General features: G+C 37.9%; 1 protein-coding gene across 4 annotated transcripts; it reads left to right on the forward strand.

Annotated features, from left to right (window-relative positions):
* Positions 1 to 1,132: 1,132 nt before the first annotated feature.
* On the forward strand, positions 1,133 to 21,917 carry LOC116486546 (Y+L amino acid transporter 2-like). Of its 4 annotated transcripts, XM_032182866.1 has the most exons (11): positions 1,133 to 1,418; positions 1,496 to 1,590; positions 8,229 to 8,746; positions 11,278 to 11,403; positions 13,852 to 13,996; positions 14,918 to 15,041; positions 15,858 to 15,961; positions 16,400 to 16,496; positions 17,826 to 17,975; positions 19,562 to 19,745; positions 20,462 to 21,917. In XM_032182866.1, exons 3-11 carry the CDS (start codon positions 8,245 to 8,247, stop codon positions 20,551 to 20,553), a joined length of 1,524 nt encoding a protein of 507 aa, XP_032038757.1. In that variant the 5' UTR covers positions 1,133 to 1,418; positions 1,496 to 1,590; positions 8,229 to 8,244; the 3' UTR covers positions 20,554 to 21,917. The 4 variants fall into 4 exon arrangements, with proteins under 4 accessions (XP_032038757.1, XP_032038759.1, XP_032038758.1 ...); XM_032182868.1 differs by lacking the exon at positions 1,496 to 1,590; XM_032182867.1 differs by lacking the exon at positions 1,133 to 1,418 and having other exon boundaries at positions 1,469 to 1,590.
* Positions 21,918 to 22,395: the final 478 nt, after the last annotated feature.

Raw genomic sequence — 22,395 nt, forward strand, 5'->3', positions numbered from 1 at the left:
CTACGTGCAGTAAATTGGCACAGGGGAACCCTCATTGCTGAAGGACTAGTCATAGTCTGCCTGGCTGTAAAAATGAATAAGAAAAATGTTACAAAGAAGTGAATGTGACTTCCTTTATGTTATCTATCACTTACTTAAAATGCAAGGTAAGGGTAATCCTCCTTAGCAAAGGACCTAGAATTTATGTTCACAGAGGAAATGTTCAAGAAAGAAATGTTTTTCATGCAGGCTGCATGCTTAGTGATTGCGCAATGCTAAGCTGTGTGCTGTTGCTCTAAATTTGTGGGAAATGTCAAATAAGGCCAATAATAATACAGGAAGCATTAATGAAGAAAACATTTTGTTTCATGTTCCAACATGCAGCCTCTACTGAACTAAAGCAGTGGACTGAAGCTGGCTCAAGGGGTGGGTATATGAACATAGTAAAGGTGCTTGCCAGCTCTAAGAGGGGGCTAATGCCTGATGACAGAGGTCCTCAAGGTAGCACAAAAAAAAAACCAAAAAACAAAAAACAAACAAACAAACAAAAAAAACAGTCCTGTGCCCAAACTGAGAAGCATGACAAGTTCAAATTTCAGAGTGAAAGTAACTATACATTCTTGAAAACAGGATTGCAGCCCTACTTTTTAGGCTATAGTCTGTTAATACTGCCCAGATGGGAGCAAAAAACAGTTTAAAATGACAGAGGCTTTGGTTAAAGAATGTGGCACTCAGCCTCTCTGCTCTCCCAGCAGAGAATAACATGCCTGCAAAACAGTTCTGTTGCCAAAATGTGTTTTGATATATTATAATATACATAACCAGAGGCTTGCAGGCAGCTGAAGTTGTGCAATCTTTCCATGCAGGCTAAGAGAGCTTTCAGGGATAAATAACTTCAAATAAAATCACTTGGAGGCTGTTTATTCAAAATACTTAACGTGTACCTGTGTTTAATAGTGTTTAAAAAAAGAAAGCAGCCATTTCCATGTAAACATTAACTGCAGACCTCTCTCAGGTCTCTGAAAAAAAAAAAAAAAACATCCCTGAAAGCATGTTTTTACAAGATGTTACTTTAAAAGGAAGAAATAGGAGGAGCACTGACCTAGGATAGAAAGGTTTGGGTTGTTAGTATTTTTCCTTTGTGTCACTGTGGGTTACAGAATGGAACATGCAACACGATGCAGCTCTCCTGCTCATTTTCCAGTGGGATTACCGGGGCTGACTGGAGGGATATCTGTGTTTGAATTCAATTAGTTCACTTTCCTCTCTGGATTAGTAGCCCATTCTTATTAAGTCCTGTTATCTGGTGCTTCAACTCAGTCCAGCGACTGAAGACTCTTGATCTGCCGGATCAGCTCCTTCCAAATGCCCTTTGACACAAGAATACAAATCCATGCCTTACTATTGGTCTTGTTGTTCATGGAAAACAAAAATCCCAGGTTAGTGTTCTTGCATTCATTAACTATATGATCTGCCCAGAAGACTTTATTTTCTGAGGTTTTACTTATTTTGGTAGATACTGTGCTGCATATCATACTGGCTCCTTTCTTCCAAAAGTACTTCAAAGGGAGGGCAATATATTGTTTCAGAAGACAAAGGTGAATACATTGGGTAAGTTATTTCTGTCTTTGCTTATTTTTTTACCCTTTTTTAAAGCTTATTTAATTTAAATAAGATCTTTATACCAGATCAGCATGTTTTATGTATCATGCATCTTGTCAGAAATTATTACAGAAATCTTACAGAAAGTCCACAGATACCTAACTTTGTGGTTAAGAAAAATAACAGAGTTGTTAAGTAATTTAATACTGAATAGAATAGAAGAAAATATAACAAAAAGTGCACAGGTAAACATTAAGTTGTTTGAAATGAAATAATACGTAGGTTTTTCAATTAACTATGATTACTCCTCTGAATATACTTCTATTTTGCCAACTCATCCAAGAAGAATAAATGTATTCTTTTTGCACGGTGTTAGAAACATGTCTCATTGTGCCTTTCTAAATTAACAGGAGGGAATTAGATTACATTCACTTACTGTTAATGTCTGGGAAACTTGTTCTTGTCTTCAGTGGCATGTGGGTGAAGGGGTTTTGTTTTTATTTGGGTTGGTTGGTTGGTTTTTCACCTTCCCTGTTGTCTTATTTCTGTCACGACTTTCTAAGGAATAGAGAGCAGCTGATCTGTGAGCTGTCTTCTGCCTGCTAATGACCTCAGTTGAGGTTGTTTGGAGAAACCACGTTCCAGGAGAGTCTGGGATCTTCTTTCTTGAAAGCTCTCATTGATTTTAGCATTCACGTAATACCATAATAAAAATAGCAGCTCAGGGCTAAACTGAGAGTGAGAGAAGAGGCTATTCATACTAGAAATAACTACGCTGTCCTGGTGAAACAGATGTGTGCTTATGTAGAGCAGCGTTAGGCAGTCCCTACTCAATTACAGTAGCCTCTCTGATGAAGGAAGCAAACGTGTAAGCTGCCACTTTCTCTTTTCATCTCTCCCTTAGATTTGGACTAGAGTAGCTTCTCTCTCAAATATCCTCTGTGCCTTGCTTTGGGGTGGGAATGGAGTACTGGGGGTGGAGCAGGTTCCTCATCTGGGAAAATCAGCCTCTGAGCATGCTAATGTGGCTGGAGCATTTGAAGCATTAATTCATCAAATATTTTTATAAACATAAAATTTAAAAAACAAAAGGAAAGCTGATCACTTCCTACTGAGTGGGATGTTTTCTTCAGAGGAGATCAAAGTGATTTTTTTTTCAATTGCTGTTTTATTTCATGCTGTTCCTTCTTAATGCATAATGTTGTTTTGTTTGCTTCATCTTCCCTCACACTGGAAAATGTTCGACAGTATTATTTATCATTAATATTCCCTTTAAGATTTGCTGAAGTTCATGCCTAGGAACAGTGTTTTGAAGTTTGATCCACACATTTTTGGTCATGATGAAAACTTCAGGCTCATCTGATTTCCTTCCATAGTAGCTATTAATATAAAGGTATATGTTGGTTGTTGTTGTTGTTGTTTTTCATTTGATTGGTTGTTTTTTTAATATATTCTGTATTTTTGATGTTATTTTGTTTTGTTTTCCTCATTTTTGATTGTTCTACTACACACAGGAAAAAAATAGCCAGAATGTACTTGAAGAAGATACTGAGACTTCTCACAATTTTTTTAATGTCTTTCTACACAAATATTGGCTTATAATGCAGACATATTTAAAATATTCTAGATTTTGTTTTTAGATATCTTTAACATCATTCATTATCTAACTGAAAACTAGGAAACCTTTTTTTTTTTTTTTTTTTTTTCAGTTTTATTGCCTGGTTTGAATTTTCTATGTTTATTGATAGCATAGCAGACTTTCATTATTGAGAAATTACATGGCAGTAGATAATCAAGTACTTTAAAGACTGTGAAGTTATTTGAAATAGCATTAAGTAGTAAATTTGATGCCTAGCATGTTTCCAGCATTGTTGATAGGATATGACCTTCTAAATGCCCTCCTTTTGTAAGGGAATCTGTTAAGGGGAACTATGTTGGCCATCAAAAAGATCCTCTAAGCTATCTACTAGTATTTCTTGAACTAAAAGCTGGGAATTTCAAAGCAGCCTAATGCAGCTCAGTCCCTCTGGAAGTCTCTGTGAGCGGTCCTTTAGACGTCACACTTCCATAACACCTGACCAAGCCTTGCTCAATCATTTGGCAAAGGTTAATTACCTCCTCAAGAAGGAGGCAGTCACTCATTAGGCTGTAGATCCCTGAAGGATGGGGAAGTGTTTGAGAAAATCCTACCCTGCCAAACCAGTCCTGAGCTAATTTATGGAAGAATTGGCTTTAGTTCAGCTTTGGTTCTCAACTATTAGTAAGCTGTAGTAAACTGTCCCTTCCTTCTTCACTTTTACATGAATTCTGGTGGTGACTTGAGGTGAAAAAAAAAATTAAAAATTGTCTGTTGACAATTATCTCTTTATGGTATCATTTTTCTTAACTTCCCAGCTGACAGTCTACAATTTCCTTTCTGCTGCTTTTTGTACAGATAGTTGTTGTGCTCCTTTACATGAGACTGCAAACAATTCAGGGCCATCATGCCTATTTGTGCTCAAGGCTTTTTACTTCCTCTCCAAGGGGAAAATTTTCTTCAATTTGCCCCTAAGAAAGAACAGGACCTGTATGCAAACAGGATTTTAGAGTTCTGTGGTGGAGATGATTTGCCAGCCAAGGCACAAGCAAGTGTTTGCAGCTGTTTCACTTGCCTGATGAAGCCTCTGAGGCGCATCAGCATGCTCATACCTGTCTGAGCCTCTGATTTCCACAGTCCATAGGGACTCATAAAGCATGGACTTCCCCTCATGCCATGAAGCCTTTATGCCCTGCATTTCAGATGTCAAACACAAGAGTGACTGAAATACCTGTACATATATTTTCGATGTCATAAAGTTTTCTTATTGCAATGAAGTTAGTCTTTGCACTTTCTGCCATGTTAAAGAGGAATGCCAGAATGGAAAGAACCTCCCTTTTTTAATTACTGCATACATTAAATCTCAGAATGGCACTTTTAGGAAGCCATTCTGATTTCCTGTCTGCTAAATAATTTACTGTAAGGATTTGTTGCCTATTATAATGAAGGTTTTTGCAACTGAATATGGCCACCCCATGTAAGAAGTCAACTTGGTATAGCTGTGATAGGTGTCCCCATCATGAAAGCCCTCCCAGACATTAGGTAGTACTGGCTTTTGCTTGGATTATGTGCCTTGAAATATCACCTACAGAGATGCCTAAGTGACAGTGAACAGAATCGTATTTGACCCGTGAGTCTTAATGTAAGCTTTTCTGCTCAGCAGTTCAAGGCAGAAGCAGTAATGATGGTCCCAAGAGGGGGAGACAACAGGCTGAAGAGTACATGACACATGAAGGTGAAGTGACATTAATGATAGTATGGCAAGGCAAAAGACAAGACTGTGGGTCAGGGTTGGTAGGAATAAAATAACAGAAGCTATAAATATGGGAAAGGATTAGACCATGGCAATAGACCATGGCACCCTTTCAAATGTTTTTGCCATTCTCTGGATTGTAACAGCAGTAAAATCTTTGCACTTGTGACAAGCGTCGTAGTTCTGCTATTCTGCAGGAACATTTGTACAGGAAAACGGTTCCTAATTTTCTTAATATCTTGCTGGGAACTAGTATGAGTCCTAAGTAAAACCTTGTTTATTTAAGGAAGACATAGTCCTAAAGAAGGAAAGAAAGAGGGAAAAACTTCAATATCATGACCCTACTGAATGAGACTAGTGCACTGTCAAATCTAGTGGGAATACTGCGACTTGGAGCAGGGAGGGAGCAAGGCTCCCCAAAAGGCTTTGTCCTTAGGGAGCTACTTTCTTGCAGAGTTTCAGCTGACATAAATTGGGGAACTCAAGCACAGTCACACCTCTTCAATATGGAAAATGAATCTCTTATCCTTTGATTCTCAGGCTGCTCCTATTTGTGAACTTAACTCAGTGTCTGGTTAAAAGTTTTGCTAATGTAGCATTTCCCAAAGTACAGAAGTTTGAACTTTTTCTTGTTCTAATTTTTTTCTTTCAAAATGTTTTTATCCAAGGTCACTTATTTATGAAATAAATATTTCCCTGCACAGCTCTGGTTACACATTTTTAGAGATCTGAAATAATCTTTTGCTAGCACAAGAGAAGAAAAATATGCAGAACATTGTTACTGAAAAAAATAATTTAATCTTTAACTAAGCATCAAAGTTCAGGTTTGATATCATGCACGTAAGTTACCTGTACTACTGACAACCTATCAATTGCATTGTGTGTCTTACTTTACAGGCAAACAACTTTATGTCAATTATCAATGAGACTTCATTTAAGGAAAACAGATAGCCGCTGGTTTGATCACTCTACTTGCATAGCTCCACGTTCAGATCATCTCAGGAACAGCTGCATTTCAAATTCTGACTCCCTTTGAGCTGTGCCCACACTTGTGCATCTTGGCTCAGACCCAGAGCTGTGAATGAGCCAGGAAAAAAAAAAAAAAAAAGCATTTAAAAAAGCCCAGATCAGGCAGAAAAAGCACAATGTGATTTTATACCAAGTATGCTGCCAAATTGTGGATTTTAAGAGTTAAACCAAGCTCTGCCTGAAGTTCCAGTGTGTTGCTGTCCTGATGGGCTGTCCAGACAGCTGCAGTCACAGGACAGGGCTCCTGCCAACATCTTGTGTAGCCATGGAGAACAGAAACAGAGACAGGAGCTTCTGGAAATATTAACTCTCCTCTCCTTTTCACCCCCATCTCTCTTCTCTCCTTTTCCCTTCTTTCTTTTTTCCCAACATCATAAAACTTGTGTCAGTGGTAAGAAACTGGGTATGCTCATTAGGAATTTTAAGGGAAACACATGACTGGTGTATTTGATGCCTGAAATTTCTCCCCCAGACCAAGGTGATGTTTTTTGTTCTTCGAGGGACAAAGTGAAAAGTAAAAGGAACCACCTGTGTGTGAAGAAAAGGTCAGCACAGGGTGGAAGACTCAGCTGTCATGCTTGAACACCTATGGCAAAAATTAATATTTAATTTTACTTCATTGTTCCCCCAGTGCTTCTGCGGTTAAAGAAGTACATTTGGGATGAGGAAAGCATTTAATGTTTAAAGAGAGTTTGACATCTTTTAATCTTTAATCCTCATCAGGCCTCATTAGTTATTTGATCAACTAGGAGACTGAGTTCATAGAGTCACAGAATGGCTTGGGTTGGAAGGGATCTCAAAGATATATTAAAATATGTATCAGATATATATCCAGATAAATATTCAAATGCAGTGACAGCCAAGGGCAGGGATGCCACCCATTACATCAGGTTTCCAAGGGCCTCATCCTACCTAGTCTTGAACACCTCCAGGGATGGGGCAAAGAAGTTGCCCCCCCAAAAAAGCTATAAAGGAATGCATCATTATAAATTATTCAGGGCTGCTACAACAGACATACATTACAAAGGAAAGCAAAATTTTCAGGAGGTTTAGGATTATTTTTTTTAATGGTTATTGATCCACAGTTTAACAACATATTTGCAATCAAATGTTTTCAGCCAGTGTCATGTGGAAGAGTTTTGTTCTGCACTACACACACAGCTTTGCTTTATCTCATAGGATTTTGAGGAATTTTTCTTTGGAAGTGCTTTGTAGTGAGGGAGGGAAAAGGAGCGAGAATTTAATTTCTCTTTAGGCAGGCACCAAAAAAAGGCCATTGTTCTAAGCAAGCATTGGTATGAGTAAGCCAGACCCAAGAATGGGTGTAGTCAGGGGACAATCACTGCCATCCAGGCTGCTACATTTCCCTTCCCCATCGCATCCCTCACCACTGCAGTGCCTGAGGGGCGTGATGTGTGCACGAGGCTGATTTATCTCTGCAACTACACAGTTGGGTAGTTTTCCCCTGCTCCTGCTGTATTTGGATCTTGCCCTGCGAGCAGTGGTGCTGGAAGCTCTCACAAACATGTTATATTGGGCTCCCTTGTATGAAAGTGTTCCAGGAACAGGGTGTTCAAAATTCAATCCCTGTGCATGCGAGTGGCTTTCGCCCAGAAGTCAAGTGAGGTTAATAACTAAACAAGATGCATTATTCACTGCAGCCGTAATCTCATCTCTTGGAACAAACAGCTAAAGCTCTTTTCCTCATCCTCACATTAACATTAACCACCTGAAGCTGGAGCTTTTGAGTATATTTTTTTTTTCTTTTTCCTGTGTTCTTCAGTAGACAATTTTCAGATGTATATGATTTGATTTATATATATATGTATATATATATATATATATGAATAATGAAACAAAGTTCTTCCTGGGATATCAGCATAATTTAGGGAGAGGTATACCTGTGTGGGACACTTCAGTTCTATTAGAGGATGTTTCCATAGGAAGGGTGTCTCTTTCTTCCCTAAGATTAATTCAGTAGCATCATGTAGACTTACAAGTCAATACAGATGACACAGGTGAACTCAGAGTTCAATTTCAGGAATGTGAAATGAAGAAAGGAAAGTTACAGGGTCTGTGACCAAGGACAGTGACCTCTCATTCATCCATTAAAAAGGTATGCAAGGGTGAAAGGTACGAAGATCCACTAGTATGTGGTTCCTGGACTACAAGATGAAAGCAGGCAAAACAGTTGTTCTTTGTACCATTTGTGCCTTGTACAGTAATTATCTTACTCATGTCTCTGATGCCACATGCTTTACAAAAGATGTCCTCTCCTCTTGTTTCCAGGTAATGGTAGTTGAAGATGCCGGCGCCCTGGCGAATATGCTGCAATAAAAAATCCAAATCCAAGACTGGAAAAGCTGAAATGGACGATATGGCAGACACAAGTGATAAAATGCAGATGAAAAAAGAAATTACATTACTAAATGGAGTTTCTTTAATTGTCGGGAACATGATTGGCTCTGGGATATTTGTATCTCCCAGAGGGGTTTTAATGTACAGTGCTTCCTACGGACTCTCTCTAATCATCTGGGCTCTTGGCGGAATGTTTTCACTGTTTGGAGCTTTGTGTTATGCTGAATTGGGAACATCCATTGTTAAATCTGGAGCCAGCTATGCCTACATCCTGGAAGCATTTGGTGCCTTTGTGGCCTTCATCAGACTGTGGTCTTCTTTGCTAATTATCGAACCAACAACTCAGGCTGTGATAGCAATCACATTTGCTAACTATATTGTTCAACCAATTTTTCCTCATTGCGAGCCACCATATGATGCAGTTAGGTTGATTGCAGCTGCTTGTATTTGTAAGTAAAGTTATGATTACTAGAAAAATATATATATATAATTGTAGGTGCACAGGGATATTTTTCAGAATTTTTATGCCTTTATTTTTCATGAAAATAATTATTGCCTCCATAGAACATAATCTGAGGAACTCATATGCTTTTTGTTTTGTATTTTATTTGAGGCTGAGATTATTAGAAGGAAGAGGAGAATTCCAACAAATTGAGGGAAATTGTGGTTGCCGATTAAACATATCTCTGTGAATCATGGGTCTAATTTGCAGCCCATGCATGGTCTATGTCCTCTCTCCCCTATATCTTGCAAATCATTTAAGATGAAATTAAAAACTATTCTGCCTAATATGAGTTTTGTCGCAGGAAAAATTGAGTAGCGACCACATACTCCTCAGGGATAAGTGTTAACAAGTCTATCCTCCAGTAGATGGACAGTATTCAAATTCTTTTCCATAAAATTTGTCAAGATAGGTCATCCTTCCCTTCCCTTCCCTTCCCTTCCCTTCCCTTCCCTTCCCTTCCCTTCCCTTCCCTTCCCTTCCCTTCCCTTCCCTTCCCTTCCCTTCCCTTCCCTTCCCTTCCCTTCCCTTCCCTTCCCTTCCCTTCCCTTCCCTTCCCTTCCCTTCCCTTCCCTTCCCTTCCCCACTATGCTATAGTATGATCTTTTTTTTTAAATGGCTTAAATTGTATAGCAACAAAAACTTCTAAAGGGATGGGTAATTTAAAGTTAGTATAATGTATACTGACAGTTCTGCAAAGATGTTCTCTCTGTAGCCCCGACTCTCACCAGCATGGTACAGAAGAAGTTCACTTCTGAAGAAGGCTCCATGATATAACTTGAGACCATCGTGGCCACTCCACACTCTAAAAGGCAACTAACCCTTTTCCAAAAAAAACTTTTATCAGCTGAAAGTCTCCACTTGCACAGGAAAGCATTTATTTATTAGACCAAAATTAATTTTCCCAGTGTTCTACATGCCTCTCTTGAAGTCACTTAAGAAAACCAGTCTTCAAATACTGATGTTTCTTCAAGCCTTTTTTTCTTCCCCCATTTTTTTTTTTTTTTTTTTTTTTAGTTATTCCTCCTGTAGTCTTCATGTGAATCATCCGCAGTGTACTCTAGTACCTCTGATTTCCATGAGCTCATGCACCAGGTGTGGCTGGCAGCTGCTGCTTTCTCATACAGAAAATTAGCTGACCAGGCCTACAACCAGCATTTTGGGTAGCAGCCCAAACTGCCGGGAAAATTACAGTTTATTATATTGACTGCGATATGCAGTGTCAGATAGCAAGCTTATTACTAGCTTGAACAATTTTGATAAGGCTTGGGAGCAGTAGATTTAGCTGGCACCTCACCAAGACAGTGCAGAGAACATTTACATCTGTACATTGTATGATTTACTGGGAATCTTACGGAAAGATACTGCTGCCTTGAATTTAATGACACTGAAGCACATAATACATGTTGTGTTACATACATATGAAGTAAATGTATCCTTTGCTGTGTTTCAAATAGCACTTTATAGCATCATGAAAGATGCATAAATGTTCAGTATTAAAAACTTCAGTCAACACATATTCTATGCTTTTTTAGAAATACTTGCTCCAATTCTAGCACTTACTGGTATATATTACTTTATTTTTAAATGAGACGTATGTTGTTAAATCCTTGAAAAGAGATTTTTTTTTTTTTAATTACAGAGCATAAAACATATTTCAATGTCTATGCCACATTTACTAGAGCAAGATTTTCAGCAGTTCTTTATTTACAGGCATGTTTAACTTATATTCAAACCTGACACGGAGTAGGAACAATTATTATATAACCTCTTGGGGTTTTTAACACCAGAATAAAAATAAAATTTTGTTCCTATTGCACAATGTTGATATGTTAATACGGAATACTAAGGACAAATCAGGTCCTGATTCCATAAAGAGTTAGGTGCATCATTACTTTGACAGCTGGCTGGACACCCAGTCAAATATGTAGAGCTGCTTGTGACAATGAAGACAAAAGTCCTATGAGCATCTGCAGTTGGATGCTAATTTCCTCACTATAAAGAAAGGCTTCTAAGTGGTTTTCATTTTGAGCTCAGTGTCCTGCAAAGAGCATCCAAACCCCTTGGTGCAAAAGCTGTCCTTACTCTTTATGTAACTAGAGCTTGAATCAGCAAGGAGAGCTTCAGGAGAATTTCAGTCTGATTCAAGGAGAACTTCAGTGCAAAAAATGGATGTAAAGAAATCACATCTACATGTGAGCAACCCTGTTAATTTTAAGAAAATTTAAAGGTTTAAAGATTATTTAAAAGGAACAGGGATTATCCTAAAATTCAAAATTTGGTAATTTCTTCCTATCTCTTGTCTTGGAGTAAGCATCACAGGTATTTCATTCATCTTCATAAATCTAGGTGCTCCTGGAATGTTGGCATTTGATTCTGTTGTATTTCTTGAAAGAAAAGTGCTCTCTGTAAGGAACATTTGAAATAGTGATGCCAAACATACTGTGCTCCTCTCATACATATTACATTTCTCTACAGGTTCCTTAACATTTATTAATTGTGTGAATGTGAAGTGGGGAACTCGCGTACAAGATGTTTTCACGTATGCGAAAGTTATGGCTCTTATCTTGGTGATAGCTGTTGGCCTTTACAAAATTGGTAAAGGTAAGAATATTTTTACTTTATGCAAATTCTTAAAAATGAACCATACATGAATTTCAGAATCCACGCAGGAGGATCAGACGCTATAAGACTTGTATACAAAGTATTATTTATTCAGAAAAAGTTGTCTGTCATAGGAAGATTAGAGAAATTCTATGGCTCACTAAGCACCAGTGGTTTAATTATTCTTCTGTCCTTATTGTGGCAAACCAGTGCACACCAAGTCCTACACTGCAAGGCTGAATAGCAGATAGCAGTTGAATTAACATCAGTTTGGTGTTAACCAGATTAAAGTTAGCCTCAGTGTCTCTGTCTCATGCTAGTGAAAGTTAGTAGACTAGTGTTGCTCCTTCTTCTGGGGCACTGCAGCATAGCAGATATCAGAGGAAGAAGGAACTTGCTCTTTTCTTCAGCTACAGGAATGAGCCCCTAGTCAGTGGTGAGAGGGTATGCTCATTCCTAGAAACAGGGGACAATGCTGTAATACTGCTCTCCTGTGAATCACTGTGGTATCATAAGGCATCACAGGATGGATGAGCCATCTTTTATGAGCAGTAACTGGGCTGAACTGTATTTGCATAACAGCAAAATGATCGTTTATTCCAGTGCTACTTCTGATTTTTGCATATGACAACAGATTTGATTTTATTAGTTTGGGCTCTGGTGCAGTGAAGTCTCTTCCAACTCTGTTGCTTAGTTACTAAGGTTTCTTTTTCATTTTCCTTTCCCAAGAAATCCCTAAATAGCCATTGTGTCTTTATTCAGTTAAAACAGAGATGGTTTTCCCTCTTTGGTTTAGGAATTGTCTTTTTCTTCTGCAGAAACTAGCTTGTAAAACCTAACAAGAGAGCTTGTTTTCCTATATTTTCTGGCCTTCTCCTTTCCTTGGCTCCAGTTATTATACTGTAAAGCTACACCAGACTTAGGGAGGGTGTTGTGTTTTTTTGTTTGTTTTTGTTTTATTTCTTTAGCTATAGTGGTGCATGTCAGTTGTCATACATTTGTTCAAGCCTAAAGAAATCTGAATAAATGAATGCAGTCCTGAGGTTGGTTCCTTTACGTTGTTACCTGGGGTCAGGAGGGAAAAAGGCAGAGAGGAAGCCATCCTGCAAGGAGTGCAAAATGCTGAGGGCTTGTAATAGTGGTAAAGGTCTCATCTCTACTTTGTCTGAACAGAACCAGGCATTTAAATACAGCAAGGACTGGCAGGAGAAATGATCTAGACTTCTGGAGGAAGTTGTGACCAGGTCAATGCCCTCTTTTAAACTCAACAGCTGCTTCAGTCTGTGATGCTATGATTCAATGGAAAGAACAATTGTCACATTTTAGCCTTGCCATACTCCTTCTGATGTGCTCAGATATGCCTCTTTTTTTTAAAAAAAAAAAAAAAAAAAAAAAAAAAGTGTGAATGTATCTAATTTTGAGTAGGTTTGACAGTTAGAAAGCTTTTCTTGATCCTATTGGATTTTTCCTTTATTTGTTCCTTCCTGCCATTTTCTTCAGCCATGTTGCTGAAGCACGTTTGGGTAGTGTAGGTTCACCTTCCTTGATTCTTGCATTCTCCAGAGAAAAAGACTTTTATGAATGTGAAAAACTGCTATTTACTGTTCTTCAACAATTGCATTGCTTTTGTGGTATCAGTATATTCCTTAGTTTAACCACATGGTGAAGTTGCTTCATTTTATAGGAAAGACCTTACTTTCTTCCCTAATAGAGGTTTCAGTGTATTTCTGTCTTCCTTAATACCTAAACCCACTTCCATTTATGTTAGATAGTTCGCTTTCCTCTGCAAATTCAGACAGGCCTTTCTTCCTCTTTTCAGCACTGCAGTGAAGATTCATGCAGTTTCATGAACATTTCTTCTATTTTGCAGCTTTATGCAGGTTGTTGTCTCATCTGATTGATCTAAACTAGAGGACAATTGTGAAAGAAAAGATTTTCCTGTGTCTTCTCTTAATTTTAGGGAACTGCTTTGTGGGAGAGAGCGTCCTACTGAGAATGGTGTCCCAAGAAGTTCTCGCTCCACTGGTCACAATTCCTCTGGTGACAATAAAGGCATGGTTAGGAGAGGAGGAAATGTGAGACAGATTCGAGAATTGAAATTGGGTTTCCAAACCATTTCTCCCTGGCTGAGAGGGTGTAATGCCACTTCAGCACATCACCCTCCTTGGGGTCGGTGCCAGGCAGGGGAAGCTGTGAGTTCTGGTAGAATTTCACAAGTGACGTCCTAATAACAAGCATGGGGAAACATGTTCTGCTGTCTCCCTGTTGCTGTCTGAATGTCTGTATGCCTCTCCTATCTGTCAAGTAAAAATGCAACTTTGAGGTATAGTAATGAAACCAGGATTGAATGGGCTTTATTTGGGGGGCAGGTGAGACGTTTAGTGTAGGGTCTTTCTAGGTCCTAACCTTTGACGAGTAATAGGTAAATTGTATCTGCTCTTTGTACAGGAGAAACAGAAAACCTGAAAGCTCCCTTCGAGGGCTCAGCAACAGACCCAGGAATGATCGCGCTGGCTCTATACTCTGCCCTCTTTTCCTACTCGGGGTGGGACACCCTGAATTATGTCACCGAGGAAATGAAGAATCCTGAGAGGTAAATGCATGTTCTGTTTTCAGAGCACAGGAAAGTGTTCTGCTAAGGCAGGCAACGGTAGGACAAGCTGCTTTCTATTTGTTTCTGATGGAAGTTATTCCAACCATTTTCTCTACAAAAACTCTTATTTCCAAAAGTACTAGTAAGTGCAAGAACTCTTATGGATTATAGTAATCTCTCACCAACTGTATCACACGAATAAATCATTTCCCTACACGTACGTATTTTACACCTTACACTTTCGGGCAGAATTTTTAAAGCAGGACGAGAATAAATTTCTGCTGAAAGCAGAGAAAAGTGTGGGTCCACCCAGCCTTCTAAAACCTCCCACTTCTCAGTCAGACAAAGCAATTACTTTATTTTCCAGGGCTGCTTTTGCCACTAATAGAGTAAGAATGTGTCAAGTTTATGACTGTTTTATCATGTGAAATACAGCTTAACTGTTTAAATTTGCTAAAGATGAAATGTTAACCAAGAAATGAAAAAAGTCTACAGTAGCACTGGAAATGCCACCTGCTCCTCTCTGTAGGGATGTCCACCCCACTGATATAGTCCACCTTGTTTTGGGACATACAAAGGTTATGAGTTAGGAAAAAATACTACGATCAATAAAACACCTAAGCATGTATATTAATCTCATTGCTTAAGTGCTCTCTTACACTGCTTTATATAAAAAACAGTTTATAGTTTTCAGCTACAAATGCACAATTTTTCTCTAAAATTTGTGACAGACCCACAACCAGCCAACTAAGCTGCTTATGGAATTGTTCTACACATGGCTGCACTTTATTTTGTAACCTCGTGATTAAAAAATGTTGGATTGCACAAAAGTGATGGAGGTATACATTTAGAAATGTTTGAATTTGGGAACAATTTTTTATTGAAAAAATGTGGAATAATTTTGCCATTTTCCTTTTGCAGGAATTTACCACTTTCTATTGCAATTTCCATGCCTATTGTGACTATTATCTACTTGATGACTAATATAGCATACTATGTAGTGCTGGACATGTCAGCTCTCCTCACAAGTGATGCAGTGGCTGTCGTAAGTTAAATAAAATGATAAAAACAAAAGTTACTGTATATAAGTAAGCTCCATACTTTTCCCCTGTGGAAAAATCTCAGGTAGCATACTTATTAGCAAAACAATTGAAGTATTTCCACGTTGATGATTTTTGCTTTGTTTTAATTTGTATGTGTGTATGTATAGGAGTCCTGGTATATTAGAAGTTGCATATAAGGTTCATCTGCTCTTTTAAAATACTCTTTTATACTTTGTAAATCCTGCACATAACAATATTCACTATAAAAGATGTTTTCACTAAAGCCAAGCAGAGAAAGAGCTTTGGAAAATTTTGGTAATTTAAGAACCAGGATTTGGGTGTGGGTTTTTTTTTTTGTTTGGTTGGTTGGTTGGTTGTTGTTTTTTTTGCTGTCATTCTAATGTACATCGGGTGACTTTGAGTGCTGTAGGACTGCAGCAATATTTTCAACACAAAAATATGCAGTGAAATGTTTTTTTTTAAAAAAAAACTTTTCAATATTTTATACAAAAGTGCAATTATAAATCATGGATTAATGAAACCAGGATTTGTCAGATTACATTGTAATCAATACATCTTCATCCATTAAGTTGCTTTCAGCTTGATTTTTCCAAAATCCTTTTTTAATTTATCTGTCATTTTCATTTTTATATTGATCATTTTATCCAATTTCTAATTTTCCAAGTCATTGCCAGCGTTAGAGAAAAGCAATGGCTGTGACACTATATTTAGGCTGCTGTGTTCTCATAAGAGCTTCCCAGGATTGTCCATATGTTTAATGTAATGGGCCTCACTATTGTTTTCTTTTTCCATTGCAGACGTTTGGCAGTGAAACCCTTAGTTATGCTAAGTGGATAATTCCTATAGCTGTGGCCATGTCCTGCTACAGTGGGTTAAACTCTTCAATAATTGCAGCATCTAGGTATGAAATATAAGATATATTTTAGATGTAGAGCTTAGGGATATGGTTTAGTGGGGACTGCTAGCGTTAGGTCAGAGGTTGGACTCGATGATCTTGAGGTCTCTTCCAACCTAGAAATTCTGTGATTCTGTGTGAATCATTTGCTATTAATCTGAATTATTTACATTATAAAAGTGACATTTTTTGCCATGGTGAATTGTTCATTTATTCTGTAGGGATTGTTATAATCTGGCACGTTATCTTGTGCCAGCAGTTGGTGATCAGCACCAGCTGATAAACTAAAGGCACAGGAGAAAAAAGCAGCATTTACAATAGAGTAAAAAAATAATGTTGTCTTTGTCGAAAAGCAATAACATATTCCTCAGCTAACTGTCTGGGTTTTGTGTGCTTGTGTCTGTGTTTGTTTTTGGTGGTGGTTTTGGTTTTGTCTTCTTTTAGGCTTTTTTATGTTGGAGCCAGAGAAGGACACCTCCCAGACAGTCTGAGCTTGATTCACATAAAGTGTTTCACACCAGTCCCTGCTCTTCTCTTTAATGTAAGTGAAAGCCTGGCCCAGTGCCTGGTGTGGTTTGTTGGGGATGCAGCACTGGGGATGGAGCCCTGGGAACTGCTCCACATCCTCCCTGCTTTCTCTTGAGGTGGGTGGGGAGTTCTTCCTCAACTGGTCAGGATTTCTAAAATTCATTGAGGGTAGAGGTAGGAGGTGTTATTTTTTCTGGTGGGTTTTCTTCAGTGGAAAGAGAATTGCCTGTTTCACATTATGTGCACTCTTTGCAAGTAATCAAAATTAACAGCAGAAGCCCTGCTAAAAGATTGGCTAACTTTGTAACACGTAGACAGGAATTAAGTCTTTATGTGAGTCTTCAGAGTGTCCATGGGAGAAGAAAATGATAGAAAGATCTCTCAGACCCTCCTATAGGCTGATTTTCTAGGGCTGTAGAAACACTTGGGCTAAAGCATTTCAATTTAAATTCCTATTGTTGGATGCCTATACCCATATTTACATTTTCCTGCTCTCACAATACAAATAAATGTCAGGACAAAAAAGCAAGGGAGTGTAGCCCACAGAATTTGTGCAAATTATTTTAATAAATAATCCATAAATCTAGTAGATTAAAATGGGGGGGATGGGGAGGATGCTTGTGCATACAAGCAGAGAAAGTGAAATCATTCAAGAGTGTTTTATTGCTTTTTATTTGAACGTGTATTTTATTTGGTATCTCCCCTTACCCTGTGTTACATACAGCATCATACAGGTCCTGTTTGACACCAGATAGTTTATTAATAGTTATTGTCTCGTTATGGATACTCTTCTTGGACAAATTCTATTTGCACTAGTGTGATGAGCTGTGTGTACTCCCTTAGTACACCACCATTCCCCTTTTTCCCAGTGGATTTTTTTTTCTGTGCATCAGAAGAAGACTGTATACTTCTGTTCCTTGTTTTTGTAAAAGCAGGCATTGAATTTCTATTTTAGGTTTCATTTTATCCTTGCCATGCAGAGTATATAGCACACCTGCATACCACAGAATTTACTCTAACGGTTTCAATCTATGAGTGCACTGTGAGTGCCTCCAAAAGAGAAATTAAATTAAAAGCTAGTTTTCAAACTAAAGACAACCAGAAGAGCAAAGTAAGCTGTTGTCTACAGAAGGGTTCTTAGCAATCCTCTCCAGCACCACACAGCTTGGTGTTATCGGGAATCTTTCTGAGGGTGTACTCAATCCCACTGTACATGTGGCCGACAAAGATGCTAAACAGCTAAATGTGTTTGAAACAGGTCCTTTTACAACTTTACTACCTCTTTATTATAGATGACGTATTTATTTTCCCATTAAGAAGTCTTTCTTTTTATTATCTCTAGGGCTTAATGACTTTGCTATATCTCCTCGTGGAAGATGTCTTCCTCCTCATTAACTACTACTGTTTCAACTACTGGCTCTTTGTGGGTCTGTCTATCGCAGGGCTAATATATCTGCGATATACTCAGCCACATAGGCCACGGCCTATTAAAGTAAGTAAATGAGAGGAAATAAGCTGCAACAGCCAGCTAATGCACATGTTTATGTTACCCATACTACCAGAACCATAACATTACCAGTTATGTTATAGGCTATTTATTTCAGCCATAGAAATCCTGTTAGCATACAAGATAAGAAATAAAGGAGCAAAACTTATCTGAGTTTGCACAAGAACATTTGTTCTGCTACTTTGTAAGGTTGAAATGATATTTTCAGTTTATCTTTTTTCTTTTCATGAAAATGTAATCTGACTTTTCAGTATAAATAGACTAAATAAATATTTGGGGTTCTTGGCCCATTCTTGATCCTTTAGGTTTTGTTTACAGGGAAACTCAATATGTGATGGGGGCTCCAGGGAAGTTCACACTCTGCTCAAACTTAAAAATTCAGCAAGAATCCCTCCAAAGCCCATAAACAGCCCAAATTCTGCTCATGCAGAAGTTCAAAAGCTTGAATAATAGGTATTCAGTCCTCCTGCTGCATAGGTCATAGGCAGTGAGATGCTAGCTTAATAACTGCCTGCAGAAGGGCATCTGGCTAACAGTTAGGAAAGGGAGCCAGCACAAAAATAAAACACACATACAGTATGTTTCTAGTTTAATCCAGGAACCCAGGGAAGCAGGGATGGGCACCCAAAGCTTTCCCCAGGCACAAAAAGCTACATGCTGGCTCCTGTTTCACTGCACTCTCCTAGTTTCATGACCTGCATCTCAGCCCTGCAGCAATGCAGCAAAATTATGAAAAATCCAGATGAACATCACATCTTTTCAAGCCTTTCTAAATATTTCTTCCTTGTTACTCTGTCTTCCTAACCTCCCATGCTCTCTTTACCAGCACTTTTTTTTTCTGTTTAAATGCAATATCCTGATTATAAAAAACATGGTTCAAACAAAGGAGTTAAGTATGCTAAACACCTACTCCATTTTTAACTTTTATAAGGAAATATAAATATTTCTACCAGTAAACTCTCCAGATTTCATCTAGTATTCAAATGCCATCTTGAGGCAGGCTTATTACTGCAGCCACTGAAAAACATTCTAGTGAAAATGAATTCCATAAAGAAGTTATTGCAATTTCCCTTATTTGTGATATAATTGCTAAGTACCCCAGCAAAATGGTTGTAAATCAGCCATTAGGTTTTGTAGAATCAAAATGGTGACTGAAAGCCCAGCTGAGTTTCTTCTATTTCAAATTTACAATTAAAAATTTGTGATTGAATTTAGAGGGAAAATTACCCATTACGTTATTAATTTTAAAATACTGCTTTCAAAGATTTGTCTCTTACTAATGTGGAAGGGAGCTGTGCTTGTACAGGTCTGAAAACTCCCAAATGGTCAGATACACAGGCTTGTACCAAACAAGAGGCTCTCAGCAGCATGCACTAGCATAATTGTACTTATGTGACTGTAACCATTCAAAAGATATAGACAGCACATAGTAGTCACGTAGTCAGTATTTATATTTTTACTATTGACTTGTCTAATTTTAATCTGTAAAGCTTGACATTATGTTTTCCAGTAGAATATTTACTGTTTCTTTTATTAAATGTTGATTCATTTATTTATTTTTGTTTCCACAGCTGAACCTCTTCTTCCCTATCATATACTGTTTATGTTCCCTTTTCCTGGTCATAGTTCCTCTCTACAGCGACACAATCAATTCCCTTATTGGCATTGGTATTGCCCTCTCAGGCATTCCTGCATATTATTTGGGAGTCCACCTGCCTTTTGAAAGAAGGCCTAGATGTCTGCAGTGGCTTTCTGGTAAGAGATACCATCTTGTCTTAGTCACTGTGCCAGAATCCTGAATTCTTGATCAGAAGAAAGAACAATTTTTCCTAAATTCTTTTTTCCCTATGAAGTTTTGCTACGCTGTGCACAGCTTGTCTGAGATCATTTGCTTCTTCACATGGCCCTGAAAACAAAGCTATGCATAATTGCACAAACCAGTCCAATATGTGGATGTAATATGGTCATTGATGGTGTTGAGCCATTTCAAAATGTTGGCTCAATAACAGTCCTGTAGAATTGTGAAGAATAAACGCATACAGTTTGATATCTTGGAAGGCAGAAATACCAGGACGCCATTGTTTCACTTCCTCCTCACGGAGTGGAATATCTGAGTCAGAAGAGTCCATACATTTTCCTAAATTATGAAATGGCCTGAAGGCTAGATTCTACCCTTCAAGTTCAGTCGGTCTTGAAAAGCAAAACTTTAATATCTATATTCATTTTAAACTCAGATGTCAATCTGACAGTCTGATGGAAATATTGGTCCAAATAAGAGAGACTTAGTGTATAATTATTTTTTATTATTATTATTTTGCATTAATCTATTCATTACATATGTTTAATACAATTCATTATTCTTTTAAGATTTTCCTAATATCTGTGTAGTCTTTCCAATACTTCAAAATTGACATATATGTCTAAGATATTATAACTTTGTCTCAGCTACACATTTTTGTTCTCTGTTACAGTTAAAACAACAAAATGCGTTCAACTGCTCTTTCTCTGTGCACTGTCAGACCTGGACATAGACATGGAACCTACAGAAGCCAAGAGCAAATAGATCTGCACCTTGACATTGAGAGTTGCACCTTGACACATCCTATCTGGAGCATTTTTTATAACCTGAAGTCCTCCCTGTATCCTCAGTTAAACTAAAGCACTAACAATCGTCCTATGCATCAGTTTGATGTCTACAAATTTGTTCTTGTTTTATAAACCACTTGTCATCCTCTGTTTTACAATTTATAACAAAAAACATCTGTTAACAGTTATTGAGTAACATTTTGAAACTATAAAGCACCTTATGAACAAATATTTATCAGTAGATAAGTGCTAAGTATTAGATAATTGCAAAAGTGAAATGAAAACTATTAAATCCCATCAGAATCCTAACAAATAAATTGACAAATTTAACAAAAATCAAACCAAATATTTGCAAGATTCAAAACCTGAGTTGGGAAGTAGAAACCATAATGCACTTCTAATAATATTATTAAATTCTTAGCCAAAATAAAAAACATATAGTTAATACCGATAGATGTTCTTTGAATCATTGTAGAATTAGCATTAGACTATTCTAATGCATAATTCCCAGCATATATATGGTACCAAATGGAAAAAATGAAAATTTTCAGTCATTTAAGTTTTGTGAGAAAATTTCCTTTGGTGATATCCCACATTCGTTACCCTTTTGCAGAATCAGTATTTTCAATGCTAATCTATATTTGGGGAAAACACATTCCCATAGTGTCCACTGCTTGCCTAGAAGTATCAAGTGTGGCCCCATAAACCACATCATTTTTTTTGCACAGTAGAACTTATTTAAGGAATTCATAAGGTGAAATTAAAAACAACTGATATTTAGAAAATCCTTTGAGCCACGGCCCAACCCTGCAGGCTGATCTATCAGAGTCACAGAATTGTTGATGTTGGCCTCTGGAAGTCTCCTGGTCCATCCCTCTGCTCAAGCAGGGCCACCAAACACAGGTTGCCCAGGACTGGCCTCAGCAGTTCCTGCTGGCACAGCAAACTGCAGCTCTGCTCTTCAGCATACAGAGAGCCTCCTGCACCCACTGCCTGCTCTCCACATCGTTCAGATGCCCATCGCACAGCTGGACAATTGCACCCACCAGCATATGTCATGAAATAAAAGGACAGTGAAGAACTACATTCAATCTCTTGAACATTTTTCAGTTTGGCACACAGAATGTGAAACCAGTCCTAATTAGCTGCCCGAAATGGAAGATGAAATAACTGTCATGAGAAAGAAAAGAAACAACCAACTTTGGCACCTAGGCTAAAAAAATTGATGGTCCATTTCTAGTCTGCTTTGCTGATATATAACACCATTTGTTATGCTTGTTGGCAAGTCATACTTCTTCTGTAATTATATTTGAATGTAACATATATTGTTTATAATTTGAATTTTTATCATTCCTATTCAATTAATCCCAAGTAAGGTACTTTTTTAAATCTTATACAAATCCCTGTAGCTTCTAGCATTATTGTCTTTTATTTATGTCAGCCCTGAGAAAGACGAATGGAATATGGAAGAAGGCAATTGTGGCTTCTGAAACCTCTCTTCATTCCTTCCATATGATGTTAAGGTTGTTTGCCAGATGATAATTCCACGCATCTCCAGCCCTGTGCTTGCTGACAGGTCTCCTGTGAAACCTTCTATTTGCGTTTCTATGCCATCCATTATGGCAGTTGTGGTGGGACTTTCTTTTGATTCAGAGTACAAATGATAAAAATGCACTAAACCAAGGTAAACATGAAGCTATCAGAGCTGCATGTTTTGCTTTTTCGAAGCTATGACTTTCATGCACTAAAATCACTTTAGTATCACAGTCACAAAACATTAAGAGGGAAAGGGTGTGATTTAGCTTGCCCAGCTCAGAAC

Source organism: Aythya fuligula, chromosome 2 (assembly GCF_009819795.1).
Source record: "Aythya fuligula isolate bAytFul2 chromosome 2, bAytFul2.pri, whole genome shotgun sequence".
Lineage (NCBI taxonomy): Eukaryota > Metazoa > Chordata > Aves > Anseriformes > Anatidae > Aythya > Aythya fuligula.